The 18232-nt window shown below is 40.7% G+C and overlaps 1 protein-coding gene across 1 annotated transcript in view; it reads right to left on the minus strand.

The window, feature by feature from the left end:
* Positions 1-18232, minus strand: part of LOC111991609 (uncharacterized) — a 28249-nt gene that overhangs the window by 620 nt on the left and 9397 nt on the right. Inside the window, exon 2 of the mRNA XM_065761731.1 lies at positions 1042-1188. Coding sequence (XP_065617803.1) covers positions 1042-1188 — 147 coding nt within the window. The remainder of the gene's footprint in view (positions 1-1041; positions 1189-18232) is intronic.

The following is an 18232-nucleotide window of genomic DNA, read 5'->3' on the forward strand; positions in this document are numbered from 1 at the left end:
TTAGAATAAATTATATATTAAACAAGAAATTTGAGTATCAACATCACTCTTACTCTTATTCACCCAAGAAGAATGAGGTTGCAGTTATATCTTTCCAATAACTCCAACCTTTGGTCTATATGCTTAGCTTTGCACTCCATTTGCTATTATGGTTATCAAATACTGTTCCAAGGCAACCTGAATTTGGCTTCTCAAGGAAACATTCCAGCATTCTAAGAGAAGCTAAAAATCCTAACAGTGCCTCTTGTTAGTATGTAGCTTGAATGCCTATTAAAGACTTGATTTCTTTTTGTGCATGGCGAAATTATATTTGCCATGTAGGTGGTAGTAGAAACCACTTGACCGACTTTCAAGTATATATATTTGATGTGTTATTTGTTTTCTAAGAAGGTGCTGCAATCTTGAATAAAGAATAGGAATTTATTTATTCTTTGTTATTTGTGAGAGAGATCTCTTTGGTGTATTGGAGTTTGGGTTTTGTGAGAATGACTCTATACTAATTTTGTATCTTCCATATTTGTTAGTGAATTTTTCTTCTCATCACCACCCATGGATGTAGGCTAAAGGCCAAATCACATAAATTCTCGGTGTCCTCTCTTGTGTGTGATTGTCTATTGTTCCTTTAAGTTTTCTTCGTTTCTCTTATTTCTTTTGGAGATCTTTCTCAAGTACATAATAGTTTCTCTACCCATTTTGTTTGGGAGTGCTTTTGGAGGCCCTTTTGCACAACACCTCTCTAGATGAATAATGATGGCACACGGAAATATGAAGCCAGCATCAAATGATTGGCACATCCCAATCCACAATATAAATTTGAGGAACCATCTCGTTTATAAATCTTAAAAATTTAGAACTTTTGTGACTTAAAATGCTAGGCAGAAAAGCAATTTGAATCCCACAAAAAGAAAAGGATTTCTACACACTACATTCCCACAGATCATAGGTCCAGAATAGTATAGCATACATGTCATTTGTCAAAGCCAATAACGCAACACATGAAAGCACAACCTAATGAACCAAAAGTGTACAGAAAAAACTCACATTTACTGGAGCACTAGAGAGATATGAAATACTCAGTTCCCCAAGAAAAATATCCTTATCCTCGGTCACCACGGTTCTAGCACAAGCATACGACACCTTCTCAGCAACAGCTGCAACAACCCCTCCATGAAAGTTATCATAGATATTCTGCAAAGTGTAAACCCCATGAAAAAGCATTTACCATTCATTTGAGGAAAACAAAAGAAATGCATTCGCAAATGTCTTGATCTCTGTAGTTTTGGTTTGACAAAAAGGAATGAAATGCTTAATAACTATATCAACTAACAGAGTCACTTGAATGGAGCAACCTTCAGTTTCATTGAGTACACAACGTGGGTGAGAGAATTTAATAAGTTTTTCCCTTTAACATGGACATTCTATTTTTCACTCACATATAGTTCGCTTAATTTGGATAAAAGAATTGATAGATACAAGAGATCGATTCTTTGGGTTGAATCCAGAAATTAATTCTGCAAAACCACTCACACTCAAATCAAATCAGCTGAAACTACCACAAAATCATGTAACCTTCTTTAACTCATATGTTACACAACTGTTTTCATCAAACTAATAGGTAACAGCTCTTTATATTTCTGTTAAGAGACAATCTTGAGCCTTTTATCAATAGCAATAAACTTATGTAATTGATGAGTGTGAACTCGTCAGTGCTGTTCGTCAGATGGAGATGATCCTTCAACTTCCACAGATGGTCACCGGTGTAGTGCCTGCCACAACGCCTCTGATGCCAAAGTTAGACTATGAAACTCTCTTAAAAGAAAAGCAATATAAGATGAACTGAAAAGCAAATAAACAGTCTCCTTTCTTACTTGTCTCTCCCTTTTTTTGGCGATGTCTGGGACTTATATATCTTCTTATGGCCTCTAGCCATTGGGGTAGTTATAGAGGTCTTAATGCTTCTTTTGGTAACGTCTGGGGCTGTTTAATGTGTCATCACTGTCCTTCAACGGATTGTACAGTTGTCCCTGTAACCGTTTTGGGTTTGATTGCCTGCATTGAATGGTCTGGATATCTTCGTTAGTAAAGCATATAATTGACTCACCTAGCCAGAGTTTGGATTCGTCCGTATTGATAGGATTGTCCATGTGTAAATGAACTCGTCAGCCCCGTCAGTTGCCCCCCGATTCTGTGTTCGTTATTTAAATGACGACCATAGAATGTGAAGAGTTTACAGTTTACGAGTGTCGTTTGGGATTTCGATTCGCATTAAATGCAAAGTGGCGGCGTTTCGCAAATCGTGGCATATGTGGCACCTGCCGGTGGGTGGAGTTAATGCTTTGATTTGGTGGGACTATTGGGCTTCCCGCTAGTTTTTTCAGTTTTCCAAAGCCTTAGTTTAAAACTTCTTCTTGTTCACTTTTTTCAAAAATCCTTCAATCATTTGCTTTGATCATCCTCTCCGGCGACCTCTCTCTGCAACCTTTCTCCGAACTGGCAATCGGCGTGGTGGTGCTCCCTCTTCTGATCGCTTCCTTAAGGTACGCTCATTCTCCTGTGTTACTCTTCTTCGCCTTGTTGTGGCTTTGCATCTGATCTTTTTCTCTTTTTTCTTTTCGTTTGTTCTAAATTCCATGGGGGTTTAGCTCACCGTTGTGTCTTTTATTTGGTTTTCATGGTTAGTAGCTCTGAGGTTAGGATAGCTTGCCCCTCAATTTCATTCCTTTTTGCTCACTTAGGAGGGTCTTTAGGGGTTTCCTCTAATATTGAGGATTTTGTTTTTGAGGGTAACTGTCTGAGTGTTGCTTTGGCTGATCTGTTGCCTTTGCTTCGTCAGTCTTTAGATTGGTTTGCGAACGAGGTTGGAGTGAGAGTATGTATGTCTGAAGTTAGGTCGAGCGAGCTTGAAACTGGGTTGTCGTCCAACGGCGGCCCAGCGGAGGAAGATACCACCGTCTCTGGCCCTCGAGAGGTTAGGGCTTTTTATGCTTTGGGAGAGGAGTGTGGGCTAGACGCTGACACATTGGCAAGGTTTAGAGATAGATTCCAGTTTCCGGATCGAGTTAGGGTTCGTCTGCCTAGTGAGGAAGACCGGGCGTGTCACTTCTTCCCAGGTGAGGTATGCTTTTACGAGGCTGCCTTCACTTGTGGGTTGAGGTTTCCCGTCCATCCTTTCTTGATGGAGCTGTTAGATCACTTTGGTATCGCTCTAGGGCAACTTATGCCTAATTCATGGAGAATTTTAGTCAACTGTATGGGGATATGGCTGGCAGCTAATGACGGGGATATGATCAGGGTTAATGAACTGGTGTATTTGTATCGTTTGAAAGCGTCAAAGGAGCATGGGTATTATGAACTAGTGCCTTGGGAGAGGAGGACTAGGATTGTCAAAAATTTACCTTCGTCATTCAGGTATTGGATCCAGATTCTTCTATGTGTCTGGGGACAATTTTGAGACACCTTTGGGCGAGGTTTGGGGTGATCTCCCGGTGTTACGTCGTCGGTGGGAAACCCCGACTTTAGGTGCGTCAATATTTCTTCTTCGTTTCTTGAATTCTGTCGTGCTTACAATTATGGCCGCTAACACCCTCTCCCTTTTTATTTTTTATTTTTTTATTTTTATAGTCAAAAGACGACCAAAGCTTAAGAGTAGGTACAGAGAATGTGTGCAGAAGGCTATCAAGTACGCGCAGACAATCGAGAGCTGGGACGATCTCGTTGATCCCAGAACTCTTGCATTCTACTGCCTCGAGCCTGAGCCCTCTGCCTTTGTTTTGAAAAATCTTGACATAGAAGGAAAAAAGAGTAAGTTCTAGCTTCGTCAGTATTGACCTTTCTTTCTTGTGCTTTTCTTCGGGACTAATGTTCTTCTTTTGACAGAGATGACGTCCAAATTCAATAAAGATATGTATGCGAAGATGAGGGCAAAGAAGGACGAGCCCTTGTCCAACATAGAAAAAAAGACCGTGCGTGTAGTTGGGAGGGGTCTTTCTGCCACTCCGCCAGCTTCCGCCACTCCCCTTGTCTCCGGCACTGAGACGACGAGGACTGCTTCTCCGTCTACTTCAGTAGAGGAGCTTCCCATGCCCGTCTCCAAGAGGCCACGCCTGACGGGGAAAGAGAAAGAGAGAGAGGATGTTGGTCGCTCAACAATCTGGGGGGACGAGAAGCTGGCAGTTGAACGGGCCCACAGCATTGTGACGGCTGACGACCTGAAGGCTTTCTCTGGGGTCTCCTTTAATACAGTTGCTAGTGGCCACGTCCATAAGCTCGTTCAGGTGAAGTGCTTTTACTTCTTTCATGAGCAACCCTTTTTTTTTTTTTACCGAAGACTTGGTACTTCTTTTCAGGTTCTAGGAGAGAGCTTACACATTGCTTCTGAGTATCTTATTCAAGAGGCTAAGCTGGCATCCCTTTCGTCAAAGGTGCAAGCTCTGGAAAGTGAGAACTTAAAGCTGAAGAAGAACCTTGTTGACTCTATGGACGAAGCTACTACTTTAAAGGAGAAGGTCAAGGGTTTAGGTGACGACCTTAGAGCTGAGTGCCAACTGAACTTGGAGAAGGATGAGCAGCTTCAGAGCTCTAAGGAATTGCTGAAGACCATTGCGGCTAGGTCCGTTGAGGCCTTTCAAACCACTAAAGAGTACAATACTGTGCTTTTCAGTTGGTATTTTAAAGGCTTTGAACTTCTTCGGAGATATATGGTCAAGCACCCAACCGGCGTTGACATGGGGAACCTGGACTTGGAAGAAGTGGACAGGGAGATGGCCGCTGACGAAGCTGCTCTGTCCGCGGTCCCTGTTGATGATGCTCCAGGAGATGCCCCTGTTGACGATGCTACTGCCGTTGATGCCCCTCCTGCTTCTGAAACCTGAGCCTGCTACTTAGTTTTTAACAGAAATATTTCTTTTGTCTGTTGACCATTGCCTGTTGTGTAAATCTTATTCAGAAACATTTTTCTTTTTCTTTTTGGGGAACAATGTTTAAACCCAGTGTTTATGGGTTTGCAAAAGAAGCAATGGTGATTTCTTGGTTTTAATTTACTTCTTGCATCTTACCTGTGTTTGCAAGTTATATGCTCTTAATTGCATATGTGATGTGTTTGGTGAAATATTTTTTATTTCTATGAGACATACCTTCTTTGGAACTGTGAGCGTCAGTAGTTTATATTTGTCACGGTATGGCATTGTGATCGTCAGTAGTTTACATCCGTCAACGCGGAATCTTACTACTTAGCCATTTTTTGGCTTTTCAATCACCATTAGTGATATTATCTACGTCAGTAACTTACATCCATCTACGCAAAATCTTGTTACTTAGCCATTTTTTCGGCTTCTTATGACTTACACCTTTTTCAGGGTTTTGTAGTCGTCAGTAGTTTACATCCATCAATGTGGAATCTTACTACTTAGCCATTTTTTGGCTTTTCAATCACCCTTAGTGACATTATCTTCGTCAGTAACTTACATCCGTCTTCGCGGAATCTTGTTACTTAGCCATTTTTTCGGCTTCTTATGACTTACACCTTTTTCAGGGTTTTGTAGTTGTCAGTAGTTTACATCCGACAATGCGGAATCTTACTACTTAGCCATTTTTTGGCTTTTCAATCACCCTTAGTGACATTATCTTCGTCAGTAACTTACATCCATCTTCGCGGAATCTTGTTACTTAGCCATTTTTGGCTTTTAGGCAGGTTTATTCATCAGTAACTTACATCCGTCTACGCGGAATCTTGTTACTTAGCCATTTTTTGCTTTTGTTAGATTCTTAGAGCGAGCCTGTTTGAACACGAATATTGGCTAAATAATCAATTTATTGATAGTTAATGACGAATACGTCTTTCAATTACATCTACTGATGGTATTTCTTCAAATGTTCAACGTTCCATGGTCTTGGGAGCCTTTGTCCGTCTAAGGTCTCCAGATGGTAGCTGCCTTGTCTAGAGTAGTGGATGACTTTGTATGGTCCTTCCCAAGTAAGGCCGAGCTTTCCTTGAGTTGGGTCTTTGGTTGCTTGGGTTACTTTGCGCAGGACGAGATCTCCTATGTTGAGTCGCCTGAACTTCACCCTTCTGTTGTAGTACTCTATCATCTTCTTCTGGTATTCCGTCATTCTGCTGAGGGCTTTGTCTCGTACTTCGTCAAGGCAATCTAGATCAACTCGCAATAGATCGTCATTCTCTTCTTCGTTGAACGCTTCCCGTCTGGTGCTGGTTATCCCGACTTCGACAGGGATCACTGCTTCTGTACCGTAGGTAAGTCTGAAGGGGGTTTCTCCCGTTGGGGTTCTGGCCGTGGTTCTGTAGGCCCATAGGACGTTGGGCAGTTCTTCTGGCCAGGCACCCTTCGCATCGTCCAGCTTGGTCTTTATGATCTTGAGCAACGTGCGGTTCGTCACTTCCGTCTGTCCATTCGCTTGTGGGTGGCCTGGTGATGAAAATTGGTTCTTGATGCCTAGGCCTGAGCAGAAGTCTCTGAAACCTTGGCAATCGAACTGTCGTCCGTTGTCTGATATGATCGTCCTTGGAATCCCGAATCTGCAGATTATATTCTTCCAGACGAAACCCTAGATTCTGGCCTCGGTGATGGTTGCCAGTGCCTCTGCTTCAACCCATTTAGTGAAATAATCAATAGCAACTAGTAAGAATTTTACTTGACCTTTGCCTTGAGGCAGTGGGCCAACGATGTCGATTCCCCATTGTGTGAACGACCATGGAGATGTTATCGTCGTCAGCTTTTCTGATGGAAGCCGTTGAATGTTCCCGAACCTTTGACATTTGTCACATTTCTTGACGAACCTTATTGCGTCATCTTGCATGGTTAGCTAGAAGTAACCTGCTCGCATAATTTTTCTTACAAAGGATTTTGGGCCTACATGATCTCCGCAGATCCCTTCATGGATCTCTTTTAGGACGTATTCGGCCTCTCCTTCGTCAACGCACCTCAAGTAGGGCATAGAGAAACCTCTTTTGTATAAGGTATCATTGAGAATTGTGAATCTTGCGGATCTCTTCCGGATCTTCCTAGCTTCATCTGTGTTTTGGGGTAGGTGGCCATCCTGGAGGAAGGACATGATGGGCGTCATCCAACTACTTGTGCCTTCGACTGTGAATGTTGAAATTTCTTCTATGCTGGGGTTTCTCTGTATCTCTATCATCAAGTCTGTCCTTGATTCTGTCTCTTCTGACGAGGCTATCTTTGAAACTTCGTCTGCAGCCATATTCTGGCTTCTTGGAATTTGGATGAACTCCACTTTTTCGAACTCTTGAGTCAAGCGTTTCGTCAACCTGAGGTATTTCTGCATTCTTTCTTCTTTTGCTTCGTACTCTCCTCTGATCTGCCCAATTATTAGCTTTGAGTCGTTCTGGACTAGCAGGTTCCTGGCCCCAAGCTCTCTTTCGAGCCTTAAACCTGTCAGAATTCCTTCGTACTCAGCTTCGTTATTGGTGGTTGGAAATTTCAGCTGGACTCCATATTTCAATGTTTCTCCGTTAGGAGTGGTTATGACGACCCCTACTCCCCCTCTTTTTTGGGCTGACGAGCCATCGGTCTGCATCACCCATGTCTCGTCCTTGTTGGCAAGGCTTGGCTCGTCTGGATGGGTAAACTCGGCGATGAAGTCAGCCAGAGCTTGTGCTTTGATGGCCGTCCTGGGATGGTACTCCACGTCGAATTGGCTGAGTTCAATTGCCCACTAGACCATCCTCCCGGCTGCTTCGGGTTTGTTCATAGACTTCTTGATGGGTTGGTTCGTCATCACTAAGATTGCGTTTGCCTGGAAGTATTGCCTGAGCTTGCGCGAGGCTACTATCAATGCAAACATGATTTTCTCAATCTTTGGGTACCTGAATTCAGCTCCTTGGAAAGCTTGGCTGACGTAGTAGACTGGGAGCTGTTTCCTATCTTCTTCTCGTATTAAGGCTGCACTGATGGCTGTAGATGAAACTGCCAAGTATAAGTACAAGTTTTCACCTTCTTTGGACGGGCTTAGGAGTGGTGGATTGCTAACGTAACGCTTGAGCTCTTGGAAGGCCGCTTCACATTCGTCAGTCCATTCAAAGGCTTGCTTTAGGGTCTTAAAGAATGATAAGCATTTGTCCATTGCTCTAGACACGAATCTGTTAAGAGCTGCAATCCAGCCTGTGAGCTTCTAGACTTCCTTAACGGTCCTAGGTGATGCCATATTGAGTATGGCTTGCACCTTCTCAGGATTTGCTTCTATTCCTCTCTGAGACACCATGAATCCAAGGAATTTTCCGGAGGCGACATCAAAAACACACTTACCAGGATTTAGCTTCATTTGGTATTGCTTAAGGGTATCGAATGTCTCCTTAAGGTCGTCCAGATGCTCGAGTTCTTCCTTACTCTTGACGAGCATAGCGCCAGTCTGGATAGTACACCTCCCTGATAAAGCCTGCAGTCAAGAGTTTACTCACCTCGTCAGCAATTGCTTGGTCTCTTTCAGGCGCAAATGTTCTTCGTCTCTGCTTAATGGGCTTCCTCTCTGGGTCCACATTCAACCTGTGTTGAATAACTTCTGGAGATATGCCTGGCATGTCGTCATGGCTCCAGGTAAAGACGTCCAAGTTCTCCCTGAGAAATTGAATGAGCCTCGTTCTCATCTCAGGACTTAAGGTCGTCCCTATTCTGGTTGTTTTCGTCATTTCCCATTCGATCAACTCCACTACTTCCAGAGCTTCCACATTTTCTTCCTCTTTTTCTTCTACTATCCACGTGTGGTTCTCCTTAGCTGCTAAAACAGCTTGATAGCATTCTCGAGCTAGAACTTTGTCTCTTTTAACTTCAGCAACACCATCTTCTGTTGGAAATTTCACTTTCAAGCAGTAGGTGGATGTGGACGCCTTCCACTTGTTGAGAGCTGGTCTTCCAATGATGACATTATAGGATGAGGGACAGTCTACTACCAAAAAGTCTATCTGACGAGTCAACTGCTTTGGGTACGTTCCCACTATTACTGTCAGTGTCACTATGCCTCTAGGATACATCCTGTCACCGCTGAAACTGACGAGTGGGGAATCGAATGGACGAAGTCTTCTGGGATCCAGCTTCAATTGTTGGAATGCGGAAAAGTAAATGATATCGGCAGAGCTACCGTTGTCCACGAGGATCCTTTTGGTGTTGAACCCTTCTATGGTGAGCATTATGACCAAGGGGTCATTGTGAGGCTGTTTCACTCCTCTGGAGTCACTCTCGTTGAAGGTTATATCCTGATCAGTTTGTCTGTGCTTTGGCAGGGGTGTCATATGGACGCTATTCACTTGTCGTTGATGTGTTTTCTTGAGTGACTTGAATAAGCCCCCAGTGGTAGGCCCCCCTGCGATTGTCTGTATCTCCCCGATCACATTTTGAGGAGGTTGGGATTGACGACCGTCGTTCCTGGACGAGGACTCATGTTGGCCTTTGTTTTCATCTCGGAATTTATTGTGTTCCCCCTTCTTCACGAATTTTTGCAGCTTCCCCCTTCGTATCAATTCTTCTATTTGCTCTTTGAGATCCCTACAATCTTCGGTGTGATGGCCATGATCTTTCTGAAATCGGCAGTACTTACTCTTGTCGCGGACGTTAGGAGATGAGTGCAATGGTCGTGGCCACTTAAGGTAGTGCTCGTCTTTAATCTGCGCTAAAATTTTGTCAACAGGCATAACGAGAGGGGTGAATTTTACCGTTCGTGGATTTTTATCGTCTTTCCTTCTGACTTCGTCATTGATTCGACGATCTGGTCAGTCCCACTTTTGTCCTCTACGATCGTCTTCTTTTCTTCCTTTGTCCCCTAGTTTGTCCCCGTCCTTGATAGCAGCCAACACGTCCTCAGCGTTCATGTACTTCTACGCCTTAAGGAGCATTTCAGCCATCGTCTTTGGGGGATTCTTCGGGAGTGAGGTGACGAGATCTCTAGACTTCAGCCCTGCCTTGAAGGTCGTCAACTGCACCATATCGTCAGCCTCGTCTACCTCTAGTGTCACCCTGGTAAAGCGCTTCACATATGACCTCAAGGTCTCCTTCTCTCCCTGCCTGATGGTGAGTAAGTGATCTGCGGTTCTCTTTGGTCGTTGTCCTCCAATAAAATGACGCAGGGAAGCGCTGCTCAACTGCTTGAATGTGTCGATGGACGACGTTGACAACTTTGTGAACTACTCTCGGGCCGCTCCCTTGAGTGTTGTTGGGAAGGAACGACACAATATTTCATCTGGGGGCTGCTGAAGTCCCAGGGTCGTTTTAAAAGTATTCAAGTGATCTTGGGGGTCCTTCAGTCCATCAAAGGACTCGAGCTGAGGTAACCGGAATTTTGACGGCACTGGACAGTCGAGGACCGCTGTTGTGAATGGCGAATCCGTCGCCTGAACCATCCGATCCACACTCCGCTCCGTTTTTTCTTTGATGGCATTCCTTAGTTCTTCCATCTCCCTCCTCATCTCCCGAAGAATGTCTGAATTTTGCTCGGCGGGAGTGTTTGGCCTTCGATGGTCACTTCTTCTGTTGCTATCCCCTCATCTTCCTGATTTCCCTTCGAACGATTTTCCTCCTGCTGAAGCCGTAGCCTCATTTCTTGGTTTTGCCTAGTCAGTTCTTCAACTGTGGCTGCAAGGGCCTGAACTTACTGAGCTAGGGCTGCAGAATCTTGATTGGACTCCATCCTAAAAAGAATAAGAATAAGGAACAACTATTTTGAGTTTGAACACGAAAATGTTGTTCCCACAGACGGCGCCAAACTGATGAGTGTGAACTCGTCAGTGCTGTTCGTCGGATGGAGATGATCCTTCAACTTCCACAGATGGTCACCGGTGTGGTGCCTGCCACAACGCCTCCGATGCCAAAGTCAGAATATGAAATCTCTCTTAAAAGAAAAGCAATATAAGATGAACTGAAAAGCATATAAACAGTCTCCTTTCTTACTTGTCTCTCCCTTTTTTCGGCGATGTCTGGGACTTATATATCTTCTTATGGCCTCTAGCCGTTGGGGTAGTTATGGAGGTCTTAATGCTTCTTTTGGTAACGTCTGGGGCCGTTTAATGTGTCATCACTGTCCTTCAACGGATTGTACAGTTGTCCCTGTAACCGTTTTGGGTTTGATTGCCTGCATTGAATGGTCTGGATATCTTCGTCAGTAAAGCATATAATTGACTCACCTAGCTAGAGTTTGGATTCGTCCGTATTGATGGGATCGTCCATGTGTAAATAAACTCGTCAGCCCCGTCAGTAATATCTTCATCTTTAAATTGCTATCTTATGTATAGGATCACTACAACTAGAAGACCATCTAAATATTCAAAATAAATTTTCATAAAAAAAATTTATAATTCATGTTTATTCCCCCACAGTTTCTCTAACACCAAACTGTGAAACAGGCAAACAGCTTCAGTACTTTATAAGACCCAGATGCTAAAATTTTTTATTAAAAAGGTAAAATTTTTGAGCAACCAAAAAGCATAAGTGTATTGGTAAAAGAAGCAACCAAAAAAAAAAAAAGGATGAGAAAAAAGAGAGAAGAGTTAGTTACACAGAGAGCGGGTTTGACAGTTAGGAGACAGGTGATTCGGCCACGTAGGACTTGGTCGGGCTTGATTATGTGGTGAATGAGATGAGAGTAGAAGTCTTTGGTTTTGCAAATATCTGGGACAGAATCTGAGTTGATTCCCATTCCTTGAAGCAAGCCATTGAGCATAGAAACATGTTAAGCACAAACGTCCTTCACTACTGTTACCGAGGATTTCGACTTTGCTTCTTCTTCTGGGCGAGGATTCGATGTGGGTTTTCCCATTTTCCTTACTGTCTTTATATATCTAGCTACTTCGCTGTTCTACCATTGACGAACGAGTACAGAGACTACAGCCAATAAAAGCAGGATTTTTAGGAAGCAAGACATGATTTCTCTCTCTAAAATCCAATCAAAACCCGTTCCTTTTTAGAGTGCTAGCAATAGTGGTACTAAATACCTATATTGCTATTTTTAGCACCACTAATACTTAAAATACATGCTACAGCAATTGTGCTATAGCTAATTTTTTTTTATTAAACTCTCTCTTCTCTCGTTAAAAAAATATTTTATCTTTTCTTTCTTTTTCTCTTTCTTCGGCTTCTCTTCTTGCTTCCTTTTTCCTTCTCATTTTTTTTTCTCTCTCCCTCGTCGTTGAGACCCATCTCGCACAGTCCTCGACGCCACCAACCCACCTCCCCCACTCCGATCCCCTTCATCTAATCCTCACCATCCACGACTCCCTCTTTCACAATAACAACAATAGCAACAACAGAGAGAGTTCTATAAATCACATTCATCAAAACTCTCACCACAACAACGACAACAGCAACGGCAATAGAAATGGCAACAGTATTATTGTTAGTAGCAGAGAAAACCCATATGAGTTTATGGGGTCTAAGGGTCTAGAGGTATGTGGGTCATCCACGGTTGACCCATTCTTCAACAAGATGGGTCAGATCGAAGGGCTGTATGAATGGTTGAAGTTGGCGGTTTGTTTGCCTATTGCGGCTTGTTAGGCTTGTCCTCTTGGGGTTTGCTTGTCGATTGGTTTTGTGGCCACTAAAGTCACTCTTCGTGATTGGAAAGATAAGCAAAGTCCCATGCCCATTTGGAGGTCTAGACTCTAGAATCATGTGGATCACCAGAATTTCAATCAAATGTATTCTCTTCTCTTTTGGGTATGTCATTTTTGGTTTTTTAGCTCTTTTTTGTTGTTTGGTTGATGAGAAACTAAGGCTGCGTTTGGTTGAATGTAAAATATTTTCGAGTGTAAAATATTTTTAGGTGAAAATATTTTCGGAAAATGAAAATATTTTCAAGTGTTTGGCTGCATTATGAAAATTGTTTTAGAAAATGTTTTCATGTGTTTGGTTGCATTTTGAAAATGCTATTTTTCTATTAGTTTCTCACATTTTCTCAGCTTCCAAACAAATTTTATAATAGAAAATTTCAATGTATAAACTTAAAAAAACAAAAATCAAAACAAAACCATTCGTTAAACTCAAACAATTCGGTCAAACTGAGAGAGGGAGGAAGAGAGAGTGATCAAAAATTAAGAGAAAGCGACAAGTAGATTGAGAAAGAGAGAGATTGGTCATGGGTAAGTCATGGGCGACGATCTCGGCGGTGCGATCTCGGCATCGTGATCTCGGACCGGCATCTACGTGAGAGAAGAGAAGAAAAGGGAGATGGGTTTGAAGGGACATGGATCAGGTATTGTAGAGGGTGGGTTTGAGAGAAGTGTTTCACCAGCGACATGCGAGCAACGGATTGGAGATGTTGGAGGTAAGATGGGCTTCGCTGACGTGAGGGGGGACCTCGAACCGACGTCTGCATGTGGGGTGTTGAGATTGAGACGACGAGAGTTCGATCTAGAGGGCAGTGGCGTTGGCGCGATCTTGGCGATGCGATCTGGGGTGCGATCTTAGCGGTGCGATCTCAGCAGTGCTGGGGTGCGACGATATCGATGCGATCTGGGGTTGGGGTGGTGGTGCGATCTGGGGCGGTGGTGCAATCTGGTACGATCTAGCTCACTCTTTCTACTCTCTCTTCTTGCTCTTTCTCTCTCTCTCTCTTCAGGTGTCTGAGTCCGGAAATCATTTGAAGGTAAAATACAAGTGTAAATGATTTTTTCAGGTCAAAGGGCTTATTTTACAATCAAAGTTTAAGATTTTCTGGAAAATTTTATTTTACATGTGCACCCAAACACGCTATTGGGTGTAAAATATTTTCTGAAAATCATTTACACCCAAAACAAACGCAGCCTAAAGGGAAATACAAGAAAGTTATTTATTTATTTTTTTTGGTGGTGATTTGTGTGGTGGTTTTTGGCTAATTTGGATTTTTGGCAATGGTTGTGGGTGGTTGTTGTTGGCCTGCTAGTTGTTGTTAGGTGATTGTGGGTGGTTGTTTTTAGTTGGCAGTGGTTGTGAATTGTGCCATTGATCAGTTTGTGGTGTTTTTTTTTGTTAGTGAGATGTATTATTTTATTGTAGTAGATATATTATTTTACTGTAATGTTTATATTATTTTATTGTGTTGAAAGCTAAAATAGATCCACTACTGCTGGATGTTTTGTAAAATGAGTAGGTAAAATAGATAGAGTAGCTTTTTATGGTACCAAATAACTAAAAAAAATAGCTCCACTGTTGTGGATGCTCTTAGGAAGTACTCTCATAGCTTATTTGCCAAAAAAGGGGTAAATGCGAGGTAGTAATTTTTAGTACAAGTTTTTATGTTTATTTATATATATATATATATATATTAGAGAGTTTTAACTTATTGCATATGCTCATAATGAATACTAGTTTTTATGTTAAATCTTAAATATGTGACAAAAAAATTTAAATAAAATAAATACCATTTTGGTCATTATATTTTGAAGTTATTATTGATTTGGTTTATGATCTTTTTCACTTGCAATCAACTTAATTTTCGTTAGTGAGTTAATGGTAGAGACCATATGACCAGGGACTAAATTGATAATAACTCCAAAATGTAAAGATTAAAATTGTATTTTTGTCAATTAAAAATTAGCTTATTTTCAAAAGGCTAATTTTGTTAAATTTTATTTCATTTTAAAAAAAAGCATGAAGATTTTGCCAACTTTGCGAAAAGAAAATATAAATGGAAAAAAAGAAAAAAGAAAAAGAAAAAAAAAAGCTAAATAGACTGAATGCAGTGAATTCTACACTTTTACTGCCAAATTCAGAACTAGCTTTTGCCCATTCCTTCCCAATGATTTTATTACTTTGTACGAGACTAATGTTAGAGTTATTCCAACTTTTTTGATTAAAAGGATGACATAATATTAGATGTTAACAAGTATATTACAACTTCGCTCAGCCTTATTAGAGGTTAGCAAATTCTCCACCACAGGGGTGGTAACAAAAGATACACAAAAGAAATGATAGCACTTGTCCCAAGTTTTGCCAATGCATCAACACATGGTTTGCCTCATGGTAAATATACTCAATTCGTTGGTTGGGGAAAGCCTTCAATAGTAAATTGACATTAATAAATTACTAATTGTCCTAAAACTTAAATTATTACAAAATAGTAAATTTAATCACTTAACCCTAGTTCTAACACTCTTACTTACCTTAATTAATAAGTGAGGCCCAACGGGTAGGATTTTCAAATTTTCAAATAAGAGGTAGAATGGAAACAAGAATAGAACTCACTAGTAACTATATGTTCGACCAATTGCAATTTGTCATGCGTTTGAATTTTTTTTTTTTTTTTTCATTTTAAACTTCGGTTATTTTATAAGGAAAGTTAGACAAATACATGACAAGTTATGATTGGTAGAATATAAAATGAAACACAAAAAGTAAGAGAGATGGTTTGTATTCAACTAGGATCTCATGCTTTGATACTGAGATAAATTATCGACTATCCTACAATATTATTAAGAACAAAGTTTAGCTACAACTGCACTCAATATCTTTTTTATTAGATGTAAATTCTGACAAATCCACTGTTATATTATATTTTCTTTTTATATACCCCAAGCTTGCAAAATTTCCAACCAATTAAAGACAAATAATTACATCATCAATTCTAATGTTTAAAATTTAATTTTTGTAGCCTAAAATTATGCATAAAAAATAAGTTTATGAATTAAATAATAAATAACATCCAATTGACATGTGTGTTAAAAAAAAATTAAAACATGCAATTTAACTGATAGATTTTTAAAATATGTAGTTATGTTAATTTTTTTTATTTATTGGAATTGTAGTCAAACTTTGTCCTATTACCAATAACTAAAAGGAGACTCTTGACAAAAAGCCTCAACAAAATTTGGAGGATTTCTTCTTTCATTCTCCAATAGGTAGCCCCATAGAACTCGTCCAGGTATCCAAGCTTTTTTTGTTAAAGCAGGAGCCAATGTATGAGAAAGCATTCATTATTCATAGCAGGTTTCCAACACAAACATGTACAGCCCGAAGACACAAAGAAAAAGAAATCATACAAACAATACAGTCGTGTATAATTATATAAGAGCAGTGTTTAAAAAGCATAAATACAATCAATACACACGACACTAGTAAACTTTAAGGGTAGAGATTCAAACTGAGATATCCAACTTCAAATTTGTTGAACCACATATACATAACTTGGCACTGGGCATGTTATAGAATGTAGTGCGAGCAGTATAGGGCCTATAGGCTAACTTCCCAGTTTTCTTGAGTTTGAACTCCACTGCAGCTATAGTCAAATATCTTCCACTCCTTCAGCTCTGCCTGTATGTAGAAAACAATTCCATCTCACAGGAGATTTGGAAAAAAGAAAAATAGAAAAAGAATAGAAGTTTGAAAGCAATAAAATAAATCACAATCATCCAGCATTTGTGTTGGTGCAAATACAATGGTAATAGAAATAACACAAAGAGAAACTGAAAATACTTCTGAATATTATTAACGTAAAGAGAAATTACACAACACTATTTGGACTGAGGCGCGGCACTCGCTCTCTTTAAGGAGATTCAAGCCCTTGGTTGGCTAAACTTTGTAACCGGTGCAGACCTTCTATGACTTGTCTCCCCCAGGATACAACAGGCCAACAAGTGTCGTATGACTAGAACAACTTCTGCACAAAGTGTTCAAGCCCAAAGCTCCACCAGAAAGAACACCCTTCCTTGCCAAGAATCTCTCTAATTTTTTCTTTGTGTGTATTGTGATTTTTTAGTAACTTGGATTGAGTCTGAATGAGTCTATTTATAGGCTCAATGGGCCTCACGAAATTACTACCCAATTTATTCTGATTAATTAGGTCCATAATTCTGATGTAGTGGGTGTTACAAGATTAATTGCTGGATTTTAATTTAATGGGCTGGAGTTACACAATTAATGGTCTGATAAGGAGTTTCTGAAGAATGAAAAGGCCCAAACGGATAGTCCATTAAGTGGGTTAATGGCTCTTTATATTCCATAGTAAAAATGAAGTATTAATTCGGGCCATTTACTCACCAACGGATGTGGTAATGCTCTGAATGGGCTGTCAAGTAGGAGGATCCAAGAGGCTGATTCATTTCCAATTTTGATACCTCCACTCTTCACCTCCCCTTGCGCACGTATCTAGCCCAATATCTGAGTCAATACATTTTAGCCCATTAATCACCACAATTAAAAAGAATAAAAAAGTCTCTCTCCTTTTCAATGTGGGATTAAACATTTTCACTAACTCTTCATCTCCCATATTTACTCCCATATCTTTTCATTTATGTTATTACATTTATTCATTTCATTTATTTAATATTAAAATGCTCCAACAATCCCCCACTCATTTTAATATTAAACTTTTAGTAAAAGAGAGATTACCAGGCAAAGACAGGTCATTATGCATCATGAAGGTGTGCTCTGCATTGAACCTTCACTTAGTAAAACAGCGATCTCAACTCCAGAGTCGTAGTGGTCTCCGACTTGAACTAGGACTGCTTTAGGGAAATTAAGCGTCACTGCTTACACATAACAACCCAGGTATTGACATGAGCTTTTATAGCTAGCACTTTACGGCCGTGTGCTGATCCCGGTTTCATGAGTGTATTTGAGATTAAGTCCAAATCTCATAGGGAGCGGCCCCACCCCACACTCACATAGGTGAAATTTGTCAAGGGTGCTCCTGTAATTCTAACACCCCACTCATACGAGCTACAAATTTCATTAAGAGTTTTTTACTCAACCTCTTCACGTTACAGGATAAATGCACTTACATCATAGGGATGAACAATTAAAAAATTATTTACAAAATAAATAATTAAGAAAAAATAAATTGTGCATTTCTTACGACCATCGTATGATTCGTTTTTCCCATTGAACCCAATTCTCAGGATCTCTGGTCCTCAGGTTGGGTATCTTCATACATGGCTCATGATTCTATGGACTTTAGTCCCATCCCCCTCGATGTACTCCAGACTCTATCTTTTGCCAAGGCCTTGGTAAATGGATCTGCAAGATTATCATTAGATTTAATATAATCCACAGTTATGATGCCACCACTCAAATAAGATCGCACGGTACTATGCTTTCTTCTTATAGGTCTGGATTTACCGTTATAGTAACGGTTTTTAACTCTACCAATTGCGGCATTGCTATCACAATGAATTAATATAGGTGGAATTGGCTTTTCCCAAAGTGGAATTTCATATAACAAATCTCTAAGCCAATTTGCCTCTTCACTAGCTGAAGCTAATGCTATTAATTCAGCTTCCATCGTTGAATTAGCAATTATTGTT

The sequence above is a fragment of the Quercus suber genome, unplaced genomic scaffold, assembly GCF_002906115.3.
Source record: "Quercus suber isolate HL8 unplaced genomic scaffold, Cork oak 2.0 scaffold_2, whole genome shotgun sequence".
Classification (NCBI taxonomy): domain Eukaryota; kingdom Viridiplantae; phylum Streptophyta; class Magnoliopsida; order Fagales; family Fagaceae; genus Quercus; species Quercus suber.